Source organism: Phycodurus eques, chromosome 15, assembly GCF_024500275.1.
Source record: "Phycodurus eques isolate BA_2022a chromosome 15, UOR_Pequ_1.1, whole genome shotgun sequence".
NCBI classification, from domain to species: domain Eukaryota; kingdom Metazoa; phylum Chordata; class Actinopteri; order Syngnathiformes; family Syngnathidae; genus Phycodurus; species Phycodurus eques.
The window spans coordinates 196,065-220,087 of NC_084539.1; the positions used below are offsets into that span (position 1 = coordinate 196,065).

The 24,023-nt window shown below is 46.3% G+C and overlaps 1 protein-coding gene across 10 annotated transcripts in view; it reads left to right on the forward strand.

The window, feature by feature from the left end:
• dennd1a (DENN/MADD domain containing 1A) overlaps nt 1–24,023 on the forward strand; it is a 185,733-nt gene that overhangs the window by 33,121 nt on the left and 128,589 nt on the right. For 8 of the 10 annotated variants that reach the window (XR_009769862.1, XM_061697489.1, XM_061697487.1 and 5 more), the window contains exons 4-7: nt 8,050–8,099; nt 13,940–14,059; nt 14,222–14,291; nt 17,102–17,182. Coding sequence is in view for 9 of the 10 variants with exons in the window: in XM_061697489.1 (XP_061553473.1) it covers nt 8,050–8,099; nt 13,940–14,059; nt 14,222–14,291; nt 17,102–17,182 (321 nt within the window). In the remaining variant the exon portion in view is untranslated. Of the gene's footprint in view, nt 1–8,049; nt 8,100–13,939; nt 14,060–14,221; nt 14,292–17,101; nt 17,183–24,023 lie in introns of those variants that run through there. The other 2 variants (XM_061697490.1, XM_061697492.1) reach the window with 2 other exon arrangements.

Genomic DNA, 24,023 nt, shown 5'->3' on the forward strand with positions numbered 1-24,023 from the left:
TCTCTGTGCCGCCTTAACCCCTTGTTCGATCTCCCAGGTAACAGATCAGACAAAACAGGAGGCAGAAAGGATGGGTTCAGGCTCCACAGAGCTGGAGGGAGGTTAATGGAGGCGAGAGAGGGCATCTGGCTTGATGTTGCGAGATCCTGGGCAAAAGGAGAGGATGAAATTAAAGCGGCTGAGGAATAGTGCCCAGCGTGCTTGACGGGGGTTTAGCCGCTTTGCAGTGCGGAGGTAGGCAAGGTTCTGTCCAACTAATGAAAGAAATTCCGGAACCCTCCAACCAGTGCCTCCATTCCTCCAAGGCCCATATAAGTTGACAACTGCCTCAACTTTGGTCTGGTTGTAGTTGTCCCTTAGCAATGATATATCCCAAAAAGGGTACCAAGCTGAGATGGAATTCACACTTTTCGGGTTTGACATAGAGGCGGTTTTCCAGGAGGCGCTGAAGCACTTGGCTGACATGTTGTCGATGTGTCTCCAGAGAGCGGGAGAAAATGAGAATGTCGTCTAAGTAGACGAAGACGAAGCAGTTAAGCATATCACAGAGGACGTCGCTGATGAATGTTTAAAAAACTGCAGGGGCGTTGGTTAATCCAAAAGGCTTGACCAGATATTCGATATGTCCTAGGGGGGTATTAAAGGCAGTTTTCCACTCATCCCCCTCCTTGATGTGGATGAGGCGATAGGCGTTGCGCAGGTCCAACTTGGTGAAGATCTGAGAGTCGCAGAGGGGTTGAAATGAGGGGTCGATGAGGGGCAGCGGGGATTTATTTTTTAACGGTGATGTCGTTGAGTCCACGGAAGTCAATGCAAGGGCAGAGTGGAATCTTCCCAACGAAAAAGAAACCGCCCCCAGGGGGGAAGAGGAGGGCCGGATGAGTCCAGAGGATAGGGATTCACAGATGCAGTTCTCCATGGCAATTTTTTTCAGAGCAGGAAAGGTTGAAGAGGTGACTAGAGGGGAGGGGGGATCCAGGAAGGAGGTCAATGGCGCAGTCATAAGGGCGGTGGGGGCGAAAAGATCTGGCCAAATCCTTGTGGAAAATTGGGGAGACATCGTGGTACTCTTCAGGAAGCAGAGAGAGATCGAGTGATGAGGAGCTGAGGTTCACTGGAGGTTGGGATTGTTGAGTGAAGACAATGAGAGTGGCAAAAATGGCTCCAACCGGTAATTGACAGGTGGGTCCAGTCGATAGTGGGATTGTGTTTCTTTAGCCAGGGAAGTCCAAGGATGATTGGGGTTTATGGAGAGGGGATGGCGAACAGTTGGAGAGCTTCACGTGGTTGCCAGAGATGAGGTGGGTGATAGGAGCTGTCTGGTGAGTCACAGAGGATATGAGGTGCCCATCCAGGGCATTAATCTTCTTGGGGATATGGAGGGGTTCGAAAAGCAGCCGGAGTGAGGCAGGAGCTGCCGGAGTAAATCTGAGTGGAAGTGAGGGATACTTGCTGTGTGAGGGTGTTAATAGAGTCCATGATTTACTGAAGAATCTTATGCTGTCGGCCGATGTGGGTGCCTTGGTGGACGAGCGCTTCTCTCAATGCTTCCGGAGTTACTGGGTCCAAAGTGGCCAGAGTATTCTGTCACGGTTTGTGTCAAACGGTATTGGACTGGACCCAAAAGCTGACTGAGACTGAGGAAGCAGTTGGAAGGGATTTATTCGGGTGAAGCGCAAGGTCAAGAATTCCAAGGCGTGAGGGTGGTCCGTAGGAGCAGGCAGCGTGCGGGAGACTGGAGCGTGAGCAGGTGAGTGAACTTGGCAGTGCGGCTGGAGCGAGCGTCGTGGCAGGAAACACAGGAGGGCACTGGAGGAGGAGGATTAACATGGAGTAAGTACAAGCACGGGTATCAGGAAATCTATTCTTACGATCATTAGGAATGCGTCATCCGGTGTACCGCGTAGGAGTGAGAATACTCTGGCGCTCTCTCTTAGTGCTGGAGAGAGAGAGGAAAAGAGTCACAAGGCGCTACCCACACCTCACAGAGGAACTGCAGGGCACAGATCGGTGTTGAATGCTCAGTGAGGTGATGAAAGAGTGTCAGCTGATGTCTTAAAAAATCACTGACACATCTCTTTGATAAATCTACCGTACGTAAAACATTAAACAAGAATGGGGTTCATGAGAGAATACCGAGGAAGCTGTTGCCATCTAAAAAAAACATTGCTACACATTCGACGGTTGCTAAGGAGCACTTGGATGTTCTACAGCATTTCTGACAAAAAATTCTGTGGCCAGATGAAACCAACTAATTGTTGTAGAAAAACACAACACCTTGTGTGGAGGAAAAATGGCAAGCACACCAACATCCCTACTGTGAAGCATTGTGGAGGGAGCATCATATTATGGCTGTGTGTGCTACAGGTTGCTATCATCAATGGAAAAATTAATTCTATCAAGATATTTTGTAGAAGAACTTGAGGCCATCTTTCTAACAGTAGAAGCTCAAAAGAGGATGGGTGTTGTAATAGATGAATGATCCAAAACAGAAGCAAATCAACAACAGAATGGCTTCAGAAGAAGAAAATACATTTTAGAGTGGCCCATTCAGAGTCCTGATGTCAACTTGATTGAATTACCTCAGTAGAGCTATTCACACTAGAAAGCACAGGAATCTTTCTGAAGTGTAAAAAAGAAGAGGAATGTCCAAAATTCAACTACAGGAAACGTTTGGTTGAGGTTATTGCTGCCAGAGGGTCAACCAGTTATTAAATCCAAGTGTACAATTACTTTTTCAGTAAAAATAGGTGTGGTATTAGTTTAAGATGACTATGTTTATTCTTGGGATTTAAAAGGAGATGATATTTAATTTTAGGAGCAAATTGTGCAGAAACTTAAGAAATTCCAAAGGGTTCACATACTTTTTTCTCCCACGATACAGTGGGTACGGAAAGTATTCAGACGGCCTTAAATATTTCACTCTTAGTTATATTGCAGCCATTTGCTGAAATATTTTAAGTTCATTTTTTGCCCTCATTAATGTACACACAGCACCTCATATTGACAGACAAAAAACAAAATTGTAAATTGTAGCAATGTATGCAGATTTATTAAAAAAGAAAAACTGAAATATCACACAGCCATAAGTATTCAGACCCTTTGCTCAGTATTTTGTAGAAGCACCATTTTTAGCTAATACAGCCATGAGTCTTTTTGGGAATGATGCAACAACTTTTTCACACCTGGATTTGGGGATTCTCTGCCATTCCTCCTTGCAGATCCTGCCAGTTTTGGCAATCCTCTCCAGTTCTGTCAGGTTGGATGATGAATGTTGGTGGACAGCCATTTTCAGGTCTCTCCAGAGATGCTTAATTGGGTTTAAGTCAGGTCTCTGGCTGGGCCATTCAAGAACAGTCATGGAGTTGTTCTGAAGCCACTCCTTCGTTACCGTCTTGACCCTGTGTGCTTCGGGTCATTGTCTTGTTGGAAGGTGAAAGATATCCAAGATGGCGCCTACCAGTGTGGTCGCCTCGGTAATGCGCTCTCTAGTATTGTCTTTGTTTTTGTGTTTTTCGTCCGTCTTACATGACTCACTTACACAAGGGGAGACCTGCTAACCATCAAGGAGGCTACTCCGGACACCAACTTTCGAATATCCGCTCAGTTTTTTCCCCGAGTTACTCACCGGAGCGGCGTCCGCGGTTTTCGGCGCATGACGACGGAAGCGGCGCCACAGAGGGAAACGAGCCGGCATTCAGGTCAAACTCCGCAAGAGAGGACAGAGATTGGCATTCCCGTCGATCCACCTCGCGAATGTACGCTCCCTACCCAACAAAATGGATGAGCTTCATCTTCTGTTAAAGACCAGTAAAGACTTCGGACGTTCCGCGGCCATGTGCTTCACGGAGACCTGGCTTTGCGACGCTGTACCCGAAGGCGCCGTCATGGTTCCCGGCTTCAACATTCATCGAGCGGACCGCGACATGGAATCATCGGGGAAAACAAAGGGCGGCGGGATATGCCTCCATATCAACGAAAAATGGTGTACGGACGTCACGGTGCTCAGCACACACTGCAGCCCGCATTTGGAGTCGCTATTCTTAAACTGTAAACCATTCTACTCGCCACGTGAGTTTGCATCGTTCATACTGGCTGGAGTCTATATTACGCCTCAAGCTAACACGAACGCCACATTGCTAACGCTCGCTGAACAAGTCAACAAAATTGAAAAAAAACACCTGGACTCACCCCTCATTATTCTCTGGGACTTTAACAAAGCTAAACTCAACCACGAACTCCCTAAATACAAGCAGCACATCGACTGTCCTACCAGGGAAAATAATACTTTAGACCACTGCTACAGTGAAAAAAAAAAAAAAAAAAAACGCATACCGTCCTATACCTCGTGCAGCCCTGGACTCGTCTGATCACTGCTTAATTCACTTAATACCGACGTACAGGCAAGAACTTAAATGTGCGAAGCCTACAGTGCAAACAGTTCAAAAGTGGACCAATGAAGCCAAGATGGAACTTCAAAGCTGTTTAGACTGCACAGACTGGAGTGTCTTTGAAAATTCACCTGGCAGCCTGGATGAATATACGGACACTGTCACATCCTATATCAGTTTCTGTGAAGAGGTTAGTGTACCAACAAAATCATTTCGCACATTCAACAACAACAAGCCGTGGTTCACTGCTAAACTTAAGCAGCTTCGCCAAGCTAAGGAGGACGCATATCAGAGCGGGGACAAGGCCCTGTATAATCGAGCTAGAAACCATCTTACTAAAGAAATTAACATTGCAAAGAGGATCGATGCAGCAAAGTTGGAAAAACAGTTTAGCGCAAACGACTAAATCAGTCTGGCATGCATTCCAATCGCTGACTAATTACAAGCGACGATCCCCCTAAGCTGAGAACAATAGCACACCAGCCAACGACTTGAATTCCTTCTACTGCAGATTTGAAAAGGACAGTTTCACACCACACACCCATCCGGCCGCACCCGCGACCACAACCACACTTCTGACTTCTGCGTTAACCATCCATGAACAGGATGTGAGACGCATCTTCAAACAACAGAAGATTAACAAAGCGGCAGGCCCGGACCATGTGTCCCCATCCTGCCTCAAAGTCTACGCGGACCAGCTTGCTCCAGTCTTCACTCAGATCTTCAACAGATCTTTGGAAATGTCTGAAGTTCCATCCTGTTTCAAACGCTCCACCATCATTCCAGTCCCCAAGAAACCTGCAATGTCTGGTCTGAATGACTAAAGGCCTGTCGCTTTGACATCTGTGGTCATGAAGTCCTTTGAACGTCTCGTGCTGGACCACCTCAAGAGTGTCACAGGTCCTCTGCTGGACCCCCTACAGTTTGCCTACCAAGCGAACAGGTCTGCGGATGATGCAGTCAACATGGGACTGCACTTCATCCTAGAACACCTCGACAGTGCAGGGACCTACGCGAGGATCCTGTTCGTGGACTTCAGCTCAGCGTTCAACACCATCATCCCTGAAATCCTTTCAGCCAACCTTCTCCAGCTCAGCGCCTCATCTGCCATCTGCCAGTGGATTTACAGCTTTTTGACGGGCAGGACACAGCAGCTCAGGCTGGGGGAGGCCACCTCATCCACACGCAGCATCAGCACTGAGGCGCCCCAAGGTTGTGTCCTCTCTCCGCTGCTCTTCTCGCTCTACACGAACGACTGCACCTCAGCGAACCCGACTGTCAAACTCCTGAAGTTTGCAGATGACACCACTGTCGTCGGCCTCATCAAGGACGGTGACGAGTCTGCATATCGACAGGAAGCGGAGCGGCTGGAGCTGTGGTGCGGCCGACACAACCTGGAGCTGAACACGCTCAAGACTGTAGAGATGATCATGGACTTCAGGAGGCATCCTTCGCCACAGCTGCCCCTCACGTTGTCCAGCTGCCTTGTGTCAACTGTCGAGACCTTCAAGTTCCTGGGAATTACAATCTCTCAGGACCTGAAGTGGGCGACCAACATCAACTCCGTCCTCAAAAAGGCCCAGCTTCTGAGAAAGCACGGCCTGCCACCAGAGCTGCTGAGACAGTTCTACACAGCGATCATCGAATCAGTCCTGTGTTCTTCCATCACAGTCTGGTTTGGTGCTGCTACAAAAAAGGACAAACTCCGACTGCAACGGACAATCAAAACTGCTGAAAGGATTGTCGGTACCCCCCTACCCACCATTGAGGACTTGCACGCTGCCAGAACTAAGACAAGGGCGTGCAAAATTCTCTCGGACCCTCCACACCCCGGTCACCAGCTCTTCCAGCTCCTTCCCTCAGGTAGGCGCTACCGATCAATGCAAACTAGAACTAGTAGACATTCCAACAGCTTCTTCCCTCTTGCGATCAACTTCTTAAACACCTAACCTATAATTCCATTGCAATAAGCTGGCAATTTTTTGACTTGAGTTCGTTGTCACATTTCTGTGGGGCCAATTATGTATTACTAGTGCACTCACTGTAGTTGTCTCGCCATGCTGCACTATTTGCATATACTGGCCACTCATGCCAGAGTAGCATCTGCTCCATTTGCACACTGATTGAGGAGTATCTGTAACATTTGCACAACCAACATTGTCCCAGATGATCGCACTACTCGTCACTTTAAACCGCATACACTCCTTGAAGTCTCAGCGCCCTTTGCACAATGGTCATTGCACCGGACTATTGCAATATTAGTCATTCGAACTGCTCTAAGTGCTAGAGGACTCTGCATCTTTTTGCACAATTGTTTTTTGTCAATGTCTCTGTTGTACTAGAGCAGCTCCAACTACCGGAGACAAATTCCTTGTGTGTTTTGGACATACTTGGCAAATAAAGATGATTCTGATTCTGGGAACCTTCGGCCCAGTCTGAGGTCCTGAGCACTCTGGAGAAGGTTTTCGTCCATGATATCCCTGTACTTGGCCGCATTCATCTTTCCTTCGATTCCAACCAGTTGTCCTGTCTCTGCAGCTGAAAAACACCCCCCACAGCATGATGCTGCCACCACCATGCTTCACTGTTGGGACTGTATTGGACAAGTGATGAGCAGTGCCTGGTTTTCTCCACACATACTGCTTAGAATTAAGGCCAAAAAGTTATATCTTGGTCTCATCAGACCAGTGAATCTTATTTCTCACCATCTTGGAGTGTTTTTTTTTTTTTAAAGCAATTTCCATGCGGGCTTTCATGTGTGTGTCTTGCACTGAGGAGAAGCTTTCGTCGGGCCACTCTTCCATAAAGCCAGAGCTGGTGGAGGGCTGCAGTGATGGTTGACTTTCTAGAACTTTGTCCCATCTCCTGACTGCATCTCTGGAGCTCAGCCACAGTGATCTTTGGTTTCTTCCTTACCTCTCTCACCAAGGCTTCTCTCCCCCGATTGCTCAGTTTGGCCGGACGGCCAGCTCTTGGAAGGGTTCTGGTCGTCCCAAACCTCTTCCATTTAAGGATGATGGACGCCACTGTGCTCTTAGTGCAGCAGAATTTTTTTTGTAACCTTGGCCAGATCTGTGCCTTGCCACAATTCTGTCTCTGAGCTCTTCAGGCTGTTCCTTTGACCTCATGATTCTCATTTGCTCTGACATGCACTGGGAGCTGTAAGGTCTTTTCTAGACAAGCTTTCCTAATCAAGTCCAATCAGTATAATCAAACACAGCTGGACTCCAATGAAAGTGTAAAACCATCTGAAGGATGATCAGAAGAAATGGTTAGCACCTGAGTTAAATATGAGTGTCACAGCATATGGTCTGAATATTTATGGCTGTGTGATATTTTGGTGTTTACATAGTCATCGTACACAATATTCTGTGTGGGGCTTGAACATTTTTTGAAAATGCTTGGCAATCGGGGGGCTCAGGGAACGGCTGGCAGTGAATGAGTTAAAATATATATATATATTTTGATCCCATGCAGAAGTTGTCTTCGTTTTGTGAAGGCAAACAAACTATTAACAATATCGCTTATGGTCATGCTATTGGAGAGAGGTGTTTTATTTCTTTATTTACCATCACTGTATATTGTGTTGCAGTGCTTTTTGTACATTGACTTGATGAAAGCGTGTTATCCCTGCTAATAACTTTCATGTCTTCCACAGGAAACTATTCAGACTGTGCCCAAGTTCTGCTTTCCGTTCTGCTTGGATAGGTATACAGACACATCCTCCTTCTTCTCCACCAGTCTGTCTGTCTATCAATTTGTCTGTCTGTGTCTGCCTGTCTAATCTATCATCTACAATACCCACCAATCGCGTAGGAACAGTGATTTATTTTCGCTACAGACTAATAACATATGGGTTTGATTGACACCACTCATAATTTTGTACCCAAAAGTATTTTTGGCGAGCAAAAATATACCCGGGTTATGATTAAAATACTAGTGTACAAGAATTCATATTTTGTTGTAAACACTTTGCTTACAATAACTGGAAAGCCTGTGACCCATTGACATTACACAATTATTCAATTTTTATCATATAATGCGGGCGGCACGGTGGTAGACTGGTCAGCACATCTGCCTCACAGTTCTGAGGACCGGGGTTCAAATCCCGGCCTGGGAATGGGGAATTAAAACAAAAATATAATTTAACACAGTATGAATTTAACACAGTATGACAGGAAAGATGGTGAAAAGGACATTAACTTTGCATTCCTCGCAGCTCTGGCTGATTATAATAACAAAATAATTTATCTATTATTATTATTACAAAACAAAATAAATTCCATATTATCACAGTGGGATCGTATGGTGTTTTAACTACAGCATTCTGATGCAAATAATCATTTGCATGTGCTCTCCGTGCCTACGTGGGTTTTCTCCGGGTTCGCCGGTTTCGTCCCACATCCCAAAAAGATGCATGGTAGGTTAATTGAAGACTCCAAATTGCCCATAGGTGTGAATATGAGTGTGATTGGTTGTTTGTTCATATGTGCCCTGCGATTGGCTGGCGACCAGTTCAGCGTTTACCCAGCCTCTCGCCCGTAACGTGTTTGTTATGTTGACCAGAGTCAGCTGTGTTGGGCTATAATACACCCACAACCCTAGTGAGGATAAGTGGTATGGAAAATGGATGGATGGATCCAGTTTTACACTGTATTACAAAATAACACATTCACTCCTATTTACCCAGTGTCCCTGAACGCACCTCGTGAACTCACGCAGCTGCCTTGTTTTATTCTGAAGAGCGAAAGAGAAAATGCAGCCAGTGTACAACCAATCTTTTGAGTATGTTCAAACAGGCCCCTCTGCTGGTCACCTTTAATATTACAGTTGATTCATTGTATTTGATAGTTCACCAACATTGCGTTCAGGGACACTGGGTAAACAGGAGTGAATGTGTTATTATATATCACACTGTGATGATATGGAATTTAATTTTATGGATAATATGGGGGTGGGTCCAATCTATGGCGGGGTTGTGTTTCTTGAGCCAGGGGATACCATGGACTAACGGAGTTTCCGGGAAAGGAATGACAAACAGCTGGAGGGTTTCACGGTGAACGGTTTGGTGGGTGACAGGGGAGATGAGTCGCCCGTCCAGGGCCGTAACCTTCTTAGGGAAAAGGGAGGGGCTCGAGGGGAAGCTGGAGCTGACACGCCAAGCCCTCATGAATAAAATTGTCATCTGCGCCAGAGTCAATGAGGGCTGTGAAAGGTGTGTTCCGAACGGGACCGAGAATACACGAGGGAACGGTCATACTGGAGGGAAAGCTTGGGGAGTTGTTTGCTTGGTTTCGATTTTTTTGGTTTTATGGCGCAATTGGCTATGAAGTGACCTGGCTGTCCACAATAAATACGTAATCGCTGAGTGAAGCGGTGTTGATGTTCCAGGGGGTCTAAACGGGTCTTGCCTAGTTGTATGGGCTCCTCCTGTCCAGTGCAGGGTGAAGAGGAGGCAGCGGGCGGTTAAGAGTGCGACGGGGTGGATGGAGGCGAGGGGGAGCGAGCAGCCACAAAGTGCCACCCAAGCTCCAAAAAGGGACTGCAGGACACTGACCATGACATAGAACCATTTGTATTGTGATCAATAAGCATATTGCTCTCTTTCAAATAACGTAGTTCAAAGTTCCGCATCCATTTGAGAGAGAAAATCATTTATTTGTTGTGAAAATACTGAAATTTCATTGAGTAAAACTTTGAATAATGTTAATTTTTTTGAGTTGTCTGATTTTAAGGTTTTAACAAAATTTGGGTGCGCGTTACATTCGAGTACAGTGTTTTTTCAGACAAAAATCTTGAAAATATAGAATGCATGTGAAAATTGAGTGCATTTTATAATTGAAAAATTACGGTTATCCTGTTCACCTTTTTCCAGATTAATCGATGAGAATGAATAAAAAAAATCTAATCGTTAAGCGGTATTGAAAATGGAGTCTGAATCGGCAAAATCTTATCAATTCCTTTTCCTAATGACTAAACTAAAGTTTTTTACCGCATAATCTTTCAGTTAATTTTGGCAGATTACTCCCATCAGTGTCCACTTTGGCAGGTAAAAACGCATGCCTCGTAGGATTTAAGCTTGGACTTGGCGGGTCCAAAACCTTCTCCTTCTTGCTCCTGATAAAATCCTTCGTTGTTTTGGCAGTGTGCTTTGGGTCATTATCTTGCTGCATTATAAAGGTTCTCTGGACGTGTTTGATTGCATTTTATTTAGTTCCATCCATCCATTTTCTACCGCTTATCCGGGTCGGGTCGCGGGGCACTAGCTTTAGCAGGGACGCCCACTTCCCTCTCCCCAGCCACTTCATCCAGCTCTTCCGGGGGGATCCCGAGGCGTTCCCAGGCCAGCCGAAGGATGTAGTCACTCCAGCGTGTCCTGGGTCGTCCCCGGGGTCTATACCCGGTGGGACGTGCCTGGAACACCTCACCAGGGAGGCGTCCGGGAGGCATCCAAATCAGATGCCCCAGCCACCTAATCTGGCTCCTCTCGATGTGGAGGAGCAGCGATTCTACTGTGAGATCCTCCCGGATGACCGAGCTTCTCACCCTATCTCTAAGGGAGAGCCCGAACACCCTGCGGAGGAAACTCATTTCGGCCCCTATGGTCCCACAGGTCGTGACCAAAGGTGAGGAAAGGTACGGAGATCGACTGGTAAATTGAGAGCTTCGCCTTTCGACTTAGCTCCTTCTTTACCACAACGGACCGATACAAAGTCCGTATCACTGTAGACGCCGCACCGATCCGCCTGTCGATTTCCCGTTCCATTCTTCCCTCACTCGTGAACAAGACCCCAAGATACCTCCACTTGGGGCAGGATCTCATCCCCGACCTGGAGAGGGCATGCCACGCTTTTCAGACTGAGGACCATGGTCTCAGATTTGGAGGTGCTGATTCTCATCCCAGCTGCTTCACACTCTGCTGCGAACTGCTCCAATGACAGTTGGAGGTCACGGTTTGATGAAGCCAACAGAACCACATCATCTGCAAAAAGCAGAGATGCAATACTGAGGCCACCAAACGGGACCCCCTCTACGCCTCGGCTGCGCCTAGAAATTCTGTCCATAAAAGTTATGAACAGAATCGGTGACAAAGGGCAGCCTTGGTGGAGTCCAACCCTCACCGGTCCGACTTACTGCCGGATATGCGGACCAAACTCTGACTCCGGTCGTACAGGGACCGAACAGCCCGTATCAGGGGGTTCGGTACCCCATACTTCCGAAGCACCCCCCACAGGACCACCCGAAGGACATGGTCGAACCCCTTCTCCAAGTCCACAAAACACATGTAGACTGGTTGGGCGAACTCCCATGCACCCCTCGAAGACCCTGCCAAGGGTGTAGAGCTGGTCCACTGTTCCACGGCCAGGACAAAAACCACACTGCTCCTCCTGAATCTGGGATTCAACTTCCCGACGGACCCTCCTCTCCAGCACCCCTGAATAGACCTTACCAGGGAGGCTGAGGAGCGTGATCCCCATGTAGTTGGAACACACCCTCCACCCCAGTCTGCCAATCCAGCGGCACTGTCCCCGATGTCCACGCGATGTTGCAGAGGCGTGTCAACCAGGACAGCCCTACAACATCCAGAGCCTTGAGGAACTCCGGGCGAATCTCATCCACCCCTGGGGCCTTGCCACCGAGCAGCTTTTTAACCACCTCGGTGACCTCAACCCCACAGATAGGAGAGCCCGCCTCAGAGACTCTGCTCCCTTATGGGAAGGCGTGTCGGTGGAATTGAGGAGGTCTTCGAAGTATTCTCCCACCGGCTCACAACGTCCCGAGTCGAGGTCAGCAGTGCCCCATCCCCACTATACACAGTGTTGATGGTGCACTGCTTTCCCCTCCTGAGACGTCGGATGGTGGAACAGAATTTCCTCGAAGCCGTCCGGAAGTCTTTCTCCATGGCCTCACCAAACTCCTCCCATGCCCGAGTTTTTGCTTCAGCGACCACCAAAGCTGCATTCCGCTTGGCTCGCCGGTACCCATCAGCTGCATCAGGAGTTCCACAGGCCGAAAAGGCCCGATAGGACTCCTTCTTCAGCTTGACGGCATCCCTCACCATTGGTGTCCACCAACGGGTTCGGGGATTGCCGCCACGACAGTCACCGACCACCTTACGGGCCACAGCTCCGGTGGGCCGCCTCAGCAATGGAGGCTCGGAACATGGTCCACTCTGACACGATGTCCCCCGCCTCCCCCGGAACATGAGCTAAGTTCTGTCGGAGGTGGGAGTTGAAACACCTTCTGACAGGGGATTCCGCCAGACGTTCCCAGCAGACCCTCACAATACGTTTGGTCCTGCCACGTCGGACCGGCATCTTCCCTCACCATCGGAGCCAACTCACCACCAGGTGGTGATCAGTTGACAGCTCCACCCCTCTCTTTACTTGAGTGTCCAAGACATGCGGCCGCAAGTTCGATGACACGACCACAAAGTCGATCATCGAACTGCGACCGAGGGTGTCCTGGTGCCAAGTGCACGTGTGGACACCCTTATGCTTGAACATGGTGTTCGTTATGGACAATCTGTGACGAGCACAGAAGTCCAATAACAGAACACCGCTCGGGTTCTGATCGGGGGGGCCATTCCTCCCAATCACGCCCTTCCAGGTCTCACTGTCATTGCCCACGTGAACATTGAAGTCCCCCAGCAGAACAATGGAGTCCCCAGCGGGAGTGCTCTCCAGCACCCCCTCCAAGGACTCCAAAAAGGATGGGTACTCTGAACTGGTGTTTGGTGCATAGGCACAAACAACAGTCAGGACCCGTCCCCCCACCCGAAGGCGGAGGGAGGCTACCCTCTTGTCCACCGGGGTGAACCCCAACGTACAGGGGTTCGCCGGGGAGCAATAAGTATACCCACACCTCCTCGGTGCCTCTCACCGTGGGCAACTCCAGAGTGGAAGAGAGTCCAACCCCTCTCGAGAGGACTGGTACCAGAGGCCATGCTGTGCGTGGAGGAGAGTCCGACTATATGTAGTCGGAACGTCTCTACCTCACACACCAGCTCGGGGTCCTTCCCTGCCAGAGAGGTGACATTCCACGTCCCTCGAGCCAGCTTCTGTAGCCGGGGATCGGATCGCCAAGGTCCCCGCCTTCGGCCACCCCCCAGCCCGCACTGCACCCGACCCCTATGGCCCCTCCCACAGGTGGTGAGCCCATGGGACCCTGAGCACACAGCTAAAATAACGAAGGAGTGGCTTCAGAACAACTCCGTGACGGTTCTTGAATGGCCCAGCCAGAGCCCTGCCTTAAACCCAATTGAGCATCTCTGGAGAGACCTGAAAATGTCTGTCCACCAACATTCACCATCCAACCTGACAGAACTGGAGAGGATCTGCAAGGAGGAATGGCAGAGGATCCCCAAATCAAATCACCCCCCCTCACCCCCCGAATTTAATAACTAGCTGTGCCACCTGATAACTGAGATCGAAAAACTAAAATTGTTTTCACTCTACTATATTGGAGGGTTTTCGAGCATGAACTGCCATGTCTGAATACTCGCAAGTACAAAATGTTCTGTGCTCTCAAATCCTTTCTCTTTGCAGTGTCATAGTCAACCAGATGGACGAGAATTTCACATTTGTTCTGACTGACATCAACAGTCAACATAGATTTGGGTTCTGTCGCCTCTCCTCGAGCTTACACACCTGCTATTGCATCCTTAGGTGAGGAATGTGTTTTTTGTTTTGTTTTTACTGTTCAGTTAATCGCGTGATTGCGTTGTTTTTGAAATTCTAACTGGAGTGAAGTCAAAAATTAAGAGCTGTTTACATTGTACAGTCCTGAACTGTCAAGTTTCCGACTAAATGTTTATTTTTATTCCTCAGCTACCTGCCCTGGTTTGATGTATATTATAAACTGCTGAATATCATTGCAGATTACACTGTAATTGGCCAGGTAAGGACAATACAGGTTTCGTAACTGTATTAACTGTATTTCGTAACCCCACTCCCAAAAAAGCATTCACTCACTATTTGTAAAATGTCTCTATCCACCATCAGTCTACAACTTTTAACAGCCCCGACCACCAAAGTTGGCAAAAAATGAAACTGCCCTAAAATTTAATTGGCAAACAATTATAAGATTCTGTTCTAGCATATGTTAGTTTGGATAAAAGTTAATTTGGAAAGAAAAAGTCGGAACGTAAACGCCTGCATCTACTTCCGGGGTGATTCACGAACGTTAGACGATTACAATCACAGCTATCTTTGTCTCGTATAGGGCACCACGTCTCTTTTTATACTTGTGATAAAAAAACCTATTGATCAATCTCTATTATCGAAAAGGCCCGCTACATTACTAGGATGGTAGTTCTAGAGTTCAGCGGTCATTTGTCTGACTCAAACACACAACAGGAAGTGGAATTTTAGAGAAAATGTAATTAAACCTACAGGGGAATTTGGGGAAGAATGTAGAGGAACTTTCCTACAAAAGGTACAGGTAAACATTCGTAAAGAAGGCTGAACTCGTGACGTGAGTGGAAAATGATTGGATGTGCGTGAGTGATGGTAAAACTGGGAGTCTTTGTGACTGTTTAATACAGTGTAATCCCAAATTATTATGCACTTATTTGTACTTGGTAATCAGCAAATTGTACTCATGTTGCGCAGAACGAAATAAGCAGGCGGGTCAATTTTCCCGATGTTTCGACAAGGATGTCGACAGGTCGATTTGAAGGAAAAAGGGAAAACTATAACAGAGGGGCCGAAGCACACAAATAATTTAGTTTGCCACGCGCTCAGAGAGAAATTGCGCATGCAAATTCTTCTTGCCTGGTTACACTTGCTGTCGACTCAACTCTTACACCAAAGTGTAGTAGGGGACTTGGACAGAATGTCTCTGTAGCCCAACGAGTATTGAGGCGAATGGGAAGATTTTTGCTGGTCCTAGCCTGGGTGGCTTGCCCTCCTCATAGCGTGGTGCTTTGGCCCAGAGTCAGAGTCTTCGGTGGAGCAGGAAAACAAGAGCGAGAAAAGGGAGTCCGGTGGGAGGTCATGGTGGGTTCATGTGGAATTTGGTAAACTTAATCCGTTAAGGCCTGTTTAACTAATAAATCCATTGTCGTCAATTATTCGAACTGTCAAATTTGGTCAGGAGGCCTCCCAGATTCTTGGTCATTTGGGTCAGTCCACAGAAAAAGGTCTGTGTTAGAAGAATCATTAAAATTGCTGGGAGAAGGACCTTTAACTAGTTTATGGGCTCAGTTGAGTTAAAACAGATGTCCTGTGTCCTGCAAAAAGTGATCTGCTGGCTGAGGGTCAGGAGGTAGGAATGCAATGGTAATCAGGTCCAGGGTGCCGGAGTCGATGGTCTTACAGGGAATAATCGTTACACTGTATTTGTTCAGTTATCAGTGTAGCTGTAGTTGCAACATACTAAATATGTGCTAAATGTAGGGAAGGGTATTGAAAATCGAGAATCGGTGAAGCCGGTTTCAAAGTTAAAAATTCCATGGAATCGTTAGCTGCATTTTTAAACGATTCTGTTATCGATCCTATTTGGAACTATGACGTCATTGCGCATGTTATGCAATGCACGCAACGTGTGGACCAGCTGACATTTATAGATTCCTCGGGCATGCAGCTGGTATTAATGGGCTACATCACTGTAACCATTCTGAGTAAGGGGGCCAGATTGTCACCAAAAGCAGCAGTAATTTAATGACTAAAAACACCACCAAATGAACTATACACTACTAAAAATTACACCACTTTAACTATCAAACCGTGTCTGTACAACACACATTAAAGATGCATTGTTATGCAGTCAAAACGTGATACAGTAATGTTAACATTACAGCAGTGCATTCCAGAAAAGATTGCATGCAAATTTTCTTAATGTTACAAAAATATCCACCCTGCCAGTAATTGCGACCGGAAGTTTCCCTTGACCTCGTTGGGGAAGTGTGGTGCAATGCATGCAAGGATGCGTTTGTGTAAGCTAAAAATGAGCACTAATAATAATACTCTAATAAACTTGTTCTTCACAGATTAGGAAGAATACTTGCCTGAGAGTATTGTTATATTACCTGTCTGCATGTGTTGCTATGGCGTTTTTGTGTGAATATTTGTTTTTGAAGGTAAATCCCATCCGTGCTTTAATGCTAATTTTAGTATCCCGTCAATAGGGTTTTACATTGAGTGTTAGCATTAAGCTGGCGATCTCTAAAATGGTGTCTTGTATTTAAATATACAACGTGTAATTCTTTTTTGTTGTGTTTAGCTTTACAGTAAACTCTAAATGGGGTGTCATTAAACATCTTAAAGCACGCTCAGAGAGGGCAGAAGAACGTATGTCGCAAGATATACGGATGTGTTTAGAGTGCGTTTACAACGCAATGCCATGGCATCGTTTTTCTTCCATTATATTGTTTTTTTATGATGGTGAGAAGCCTGGGTTTAATATTCAGCGGGTGTTATTTTAATGTATTTTATTTTATTCATTTTTTAAAATCTATTTAAAGTCCCCAATGAGAATTGATAAAGAATTGAATAATTAAGCAGTATCAACAATTGAATTGGAATCGGAAACATTTGATCATTTCCTATCTCTAGCTAAATGTGAAAGAAGGATTTGAATACTTAATGGATAAAATGGATAAATGGCATGCTGACACTAGAGAAAAAGATGTTAAAAAGAAAATGTAGAATATTTATAATAGGATATTCCTTCAATTTCATGGATTTTTGATATTTTGAATGGTTTAGGAAATCAATTTACAAGACCTCCTGGTATCCTTACACAACCTTTCCATTCCTGAGCCTGGTGTTCCTGTTCATCTTGCTATGGTGAGTCACAATTCACTACATCTCATCAGTTTCCTTTAAGTTGAGGTCAAACCTGAAAAAGGCTGCAACATGTTCCAAATTAGTTGGGACAGGTGGCGAAAAAGACAGAAAGTTGAGGAATGCTCATCAAACACCTGTTTGGAACATCCCGCAGGTGAACAGGCTAATTGGGAACAGGTGGGTGCCATGATTGGGTATAAAAGGAGCTTCCCTGAATTGCTCAGTCATTCACAAGCAGCTTTTTTGGAACATGTTGCAGCCATAAAATTCTAAGTTAATAATTATTTGGTAAAAACAATAAAGTTTATCAGTTTGAACATTAAATATCTTGTCTTTGTAGTGTATTCAATTAGATATAGGTTGAACATGATTTGCAAATCATTGTATTGTGTTTTTATTTATGTTTATATTTATTTTAACACAACGACTCAACTTCATTGGAATTGGGGTTGTACTTAAACAGTTGACTTACAATTCCATTGTAACATGCTACCAATTTTGCACAATACTGTTGAGACACTGCTACATTACCCGTGCACTCACTGTAGTAGTCTTGTCACTCTGCACGATTTGCATATCTGTTGTTGACCAATACTGGCCACTCATGTACTTGAGAGCTATTTGCACCATTTGCACTGTTTTCACTGTTCCACATTATCGCACTATTAGTCACTTTAAACTGCTTAAATTCCCTGAGGACTGTGCACCATTTACACAATAGTCACTGTATAAGATTACTGCCCTATTAGTCATTTCAAACCCTAGTGACTTATAAGCGGAACGGAAGATGAATGAATGAATGAAAAACTGCTCTAAATTGCTTGAGGACTCTGCATCATTTGAACAGTTGTCATTGTATCAGGATTACCACATTACTGGTTACCTTTCACTGCTTAATGACTCTCCATAGTGTGTTATTTTGTCCATCCATCCATTTTCTACCGCTTATCTGAGGTCGTATCGCGGGGGCAGTAGCTTTAGCAGGGACGCCCAGACTTCCCTCTCCCCAGTCACTTCATCCAGGTCTTCCGGTGGGATCCCGAGGCGTTCCCAGGCCAGCCGAGAGACGTAGTCTCTCCAGCGTGTCCTGGGTCGTCCCTGGAGTCTCCTTCCGGTGGGACGTGCCCGGAATACCTCACCAGGGAGGCGTCCAGGAAGCATCCGAATCTAACAGTATATGTTGTCACAGTGGATGTCTATTGTCGTACTAGAGCGGTTCTAACTACCAGAGACAAATTCCTGTGTTTTTGACATACTTGGCAAATAAAGATGATTACAGAGTTGTTTGTATCCCTATGCTCATGAAAGAAAAACCCTCAGTGGTCAATGAACTGACTTTGAATCTGACAAAAGTAATAATAAAACAATTTTAATGAAAATTAGCTAATGAAAATCAGACCTTGCTTTTAAGTTGTTACTCATGAAACAGGCATGGACAAAAATTATGGCACAACCTTTTATGGCAGTCACTGCAATCAAATGATTTTTGTGAGTTTCAATGAGACGTCTGCACCTGTCAGCAAGTATTTTGGCCCACTCTTCATGAGCAAACTGCTTCAGTTGTCTAAGGTTTGAAGGGTGCTTCCTCCAGACGGCATATTTCAGCTCCTTTTTTCCCCCCCTCCAGTCCCCCCCTTTTTACCTGTCCTGTTCGGCTGTTAGGTCAAGCAGAATGGAGAATCTCTATCCCTTTTATGCCGGAACACTTTTACTGTGCCACAGTAGAGTGTGTGCATGTTTCAGCTCCTTCCACAGGTGTTCAAAAGGATTTAGACCATGGCTCATAGAAGGCACTACAGATATAGTGCAAGGTTTTGCTCTTGCCATTCTTGGCAAGAGCATTCCTGTTGCAAGACCAATGACCAGCAACAGAGAACAAGCTGACCAAACTTTATTACACTGGGCAGCACATTTCTCTCAATAATATCTTGATAGTCTTGAGATTTCATTGTAGCCTGCACGTGCGCGGGGCGTTATTCATCGTAATACAAGTCTGTTAAAATAAAATGATAATGAAAATAATATAAGCAATTAAATAAAAGATGAGCAAGGTGAATTACGTAGAGTAGTTTGAAATCATCTCACCTCCAGTTTCTTTCGCTTCCGCTCCCGTTTTCCCCACAATGTGCAGACTGATGCATTCAAAAGCCCCTCGGAATTAACACAGCGCGAAGCACCACAGAACGCTTCTTGCTCTGAAACCCCCCCTCCCCTCCAAAACAGCAAGACACAAAAATAAACACATAACTGAGGTGACGACTACATAGTCCTTTATCCTTTAAGGAAAGGTCTTAATAGTCATAATGTACATTCCTAAACCTTTGCTAATTGTGTACATACAGTGCCATGGTAAAGTATTGGCCCCCTTCTCAAATTCTTATATTTTTGCATAGTTTCCGCACTTTAAGATCATTGAACAAATGTAAATATCAGGCAAATATAACCTAGGTGAACTTAAAATGCTGTTTTTAAATGATTTCATTTATTAAAGAAAAAAAAAAACTATTCAAAGTTACCTGGCTCTGTGTGAAAAAGTAATGACCCCCTAAACCTAATAACTGGTTGGGCCATCCCCAGCAGCAACAACCGAAATCAAGCGTTTGCTGTAATTGGCAATGAGTGTTTCACATCTCTGTTGAGGTATTTTGGCCCCCCCGTTTTTGCTGAATTCTTTGAATTCAGCAAAAATTGAGGGTTTTTGAGCATAAGCTGCCTTTTTAAGGTAATGCCTCTGCATTTCAAAGTCTGGACTTCTACTAGGCCACTTTGTCCGTAAACTGTCTGTAGCTTGGGGTGCTGGCAGTGTGCCCTGCAGCGGGGGAAGGTCAGGTGTGTCTTCGCCACCACTGGGTGAGAGGTGGGGCTCCCTGGCTGAGCCAGTTTCTTCAGCAAGGTGAATGAGCGAGCGACCGACTAAGACAAAGGGGGCTCCGGCTTTTTATGCACAGTAGAGTGGGGTCGACCAGTGAAAAACAGGGCGATGGACCGCGCCTACTTTTCCATCCTGGATTATTTTGTGGTGTGGGAATAACAGTGGGAATAAAAGATTAATTATTGGATCGAAGATAAAGAAATCGATTCCCAGCTCCGCACCGTCACGCACACACACCCTGGCCAATCCACACCATGAGTGTCCCAATTCCATGTGGTGGCTGAGAGTATATTTGCGATGTGGCATTTGTGTTGTGTGTGGTAAAACATCTCATCCGGTTCAGTTGACATACAGATCTGACATCAGACATTCAAATTCGAAGAAATAGAGTCACTAGTTACACTGGTGTGGTGGTAAACACTGGGCATATTCATACAAAGTTCTTAAAATATCAAAACAGACTTAAATTCGGTGAAGCCTGTCACTAGAACCTCTGCCGTTGCAGTAACTCTCCACCGCCTGGGGGTGTTGCCTGTGCGCCATCAATTGTAACAGAGGGCTCGGCCGTGTTTTTGCATGTGATTTTCTTGTATCAAAAGAACCTAGTACATTGCTGAATGAGTCTTGTTAAAAAGGCCGCGAATATCGATTCCATTGTTGTCAATGTCTGGAGCAGACACACATGAAACGTAGGTTTCTCAAATTCTTGCTCATCCAGCCAGTGTCCAGGAAAAGGTCATTGTTGGTGTGACTTTTCAGACAGGATGGGGGGAATGACTGGTAATAAGTTTAGCGTCCAGGTGAGAAACCAGTTTCCCATGTCTCTACTTTGTTGATGAGATTCTTCAGACTGGCAGGTAATTAATTTAGCGTCTGGGTGAGAAACCAGGTTCCTGTGTCTCTCGCTGATAAGTGGCTTTTCTTAGATGTCTTGTGTACACAGACTGACTCAGCGGGGCAGCAGAGACAGATATGCCAAACACACAGAGATTGGGGGTCGCTGGGTGCCATCTGGTTAGGTAGCGTGTCTGCTACGTATCCGCCGCTTTGTAGACTTGATTTGGCTCGATGGCGATGTCTCTTTGGAAGATTGCACAGGTTGGCAGGAACGCACAACAGTGCAGTTACCAAAGTACGTTAGTGCATCTCACCCACCCCACCCCCCTATAGCTGTAGCAGTTGTCCATGACAACTTCATACTTAAGGTGTGCCTATATGTGCATATAGGTATCGTTGTCAGGATAGACGTATGTGGATAGATGTGTATGTGTATGTTGGGATCGCAGTGAGAACAGTAATTCGGGGCAGGGGAGAAACTAACACTAAGGAAAACATTAGCTAGGTGGAGAGTTCTCAGTACAAGTCAAACAAGAATAAAAACCAAAAAGGTGAAACTCAACACGGCTCTACAGAAGAAAAAGAAAGAAGAGGTAGCAAGCTTCAACTTATCACACAGGGGGAATAACAGTCAGATGTAGAACCTAATTCATCAGTGAAGGAGAGTGAAGGTGCTAAGTAGAGGTTCTAATCTTGATGGCAGAATGAAATCCTAGTCGAGATTCAAAAGGGGGTGGAGAGGTCCTGAGGCAAATTAGGTCAAGGAGGACTTCCTCCCCTCTGTATGGGGTCAGGTTCGGGTTCAGTCGTTCTTTTCCTCCGGAATATTTTGGGCCGCGCATTTGAGCGTTGATTCAGAAGACCCTGCAAGTTCTGAGTCTTTCGATAGAGCAGGTAGGCGATGCCGAAAGTCATGCAGTAACTGAGACTGACCAAAGCTATTAAGATGTTATCTGCTGCGGACCAAGAGTGCATGAGCGGTAGCTCGGGTGTTCAATCATCAGTGCGAATGGTGCGTAGGGTGTTGTCTATATGGGGGATATCAATCGCCTGAGTTCCTTCAAATTGAATCTGCATAAGCGTCTCAGGATCAACTTAAAATTTATATTGTCGGAAAAAGTTAGAAATCTCGATTTCGCTTTCATAATTGTTGGCTGGCAGTTAATGGAGGGCGACGTCCTCGATATGCAAAATGGCATCTTTGGGGACGTCGAGCCACATGGTTTGATTTGGCAGGGCGAGTGCCGTTGTGGTGTCAGGGTGATCGTAACTCAGAGTTGTGCTTAGGGCTGGTGTGTTGACTCGCCATTTGTCACCAACAATTTCCGGGCGAGTAGTGATAACCTGGTAGCGAGGTGTAGCTTCTGCTCTAGACCGCGACGCATCCTTCATGGGCTTCAGGCCACAAGATCTCGGATGAACGGCTTACTGGGACACAAGTAATGGATGTCTTTTGTGAGGATACACGTGCAAACTTGGTGCCAGATACAGATGAGGATTACTATCACTATGGGCGACTACCGCGGGAGTAGTGACTCGGACGTAAGTGTCACCTTGCCAGATGGATAGATGTCGCGGGAGTCGATAATTGGAGGAGTAACAAGGGAGGCTATTTCTCGTAACTCAGGGTTGACATACAAGATGGTGGAACTCCCGAGAGAAAAAGCCAAGTGGGCTTGGACAGGACTAATGGGGCTTGCTAAAGCTTTAGAAAGGATGCTTTCGACTAAGCTCAGGCATACCAAGTATGGAGGACTTCTACCCTTTGCTAAGTTGTCCATGGATGAAGAAATTTTGCATAGCATGTCATTCATCAATGTGGTAACAGTCTGTGTGTGAGCGTAATCAGTTTGGACCACCGACTGTGTGTTTATGCTGTCTAGTTCGGTTTAAAGCTACACAGCAAACGTTGAGAACTAAAATGGCTACCCTTAGCATGTTGCTTAGCGACCGGGAATTGGTTACTTGGTTAGCCATGTGTGGTGGGGATTTTGGACTGGAATTCCCAAAGTTGTGTCTCGATAGTAGCAAGGCTACAAGCGTTACCGGTGGGTGGATGAGTTTTATTTTGGTCGTTATGTTATTAGTTTGCGGCGAAGCAGCGCGTTCGGTTTTACCAGTGCCTTGGTTGAGCATCTGCGTTGACGGACTTGGTGTAGTGAGGATGCTGTCACGGTTGCTCACTGTGTTGACCATCCATTGTTTCGTACATGGCAACTCTTGTGTGACCGCCTCCTTTCGCTAAGTGGGGCCATGAGAGGCTGTGAAGTGTGATTCACGGAGGTGCAAAAACAAAAGCCCACGATAATGCAAATGAGCAGGTACAAAACCGAGGAGAAACCAGAGTTAAGCTTGCGTGCTGCGCAGGGAGGAATAATTGAAATAGTGGCGGGCAAGGCGAGCCACAGGAAGATTAAACGAAAAGCAGGCAACTTCGACATCACAAATAACGCAGAAGAGGAGAGGCTGGAAACCAGCACAGAAGGAAGCGTTCATCCCAAGTGGTTACTGCAGGTGCAATAGAAGAGTTGGGTGGGAGGTGACCAATCACGGGGACGGTGAGATTGAAGTCGTGGAAGTGGGAGCAGATCAATAGGCCAAGCTTAGTAGATCTGGGAATGTGGATGTCGCTTTATGTGTGGTTGTGAATTAGCAGCACTGTGGTCTAGGAAGCGTCTAGGAGGGGTGTGGCATGCAACGACAAACCCAGGTCGTTAAACTCCGGCGACAGCTAAAAGAACGCAGGGGGACCAGTCACTGATTGATTAGCTTGTGGCAGTAGCACTCTTCTTGCGGTGGTTAGACGAGATGGCAGAGAAACGTGTCGAGTTCTCTAAGTCGGTTCAGCGGTGGTGAGGTGGATACAGGGGACTAGCGGTGTCGTCAATGGGGGTGTCGTGACTTGAAGGAGTGAGGCCTGACAGGTTGCAGGTTGCAGTCTTACGATGGGTCCAACACCAGGCTATGTTTTAGTTTGAGGACAGTTCCCGAGTTTGGTGGTGGTAAAGCCTGTTCCACCTGTGCCCACAGCTTAAGATTTTTGTAATCAATCAGTGGCTCGAAGCGGTAGATCAGGTCTTGGCCGATGAGCAGGGGGACGTATTCAGTTGGAGAGACGAAGACCGGATGGAC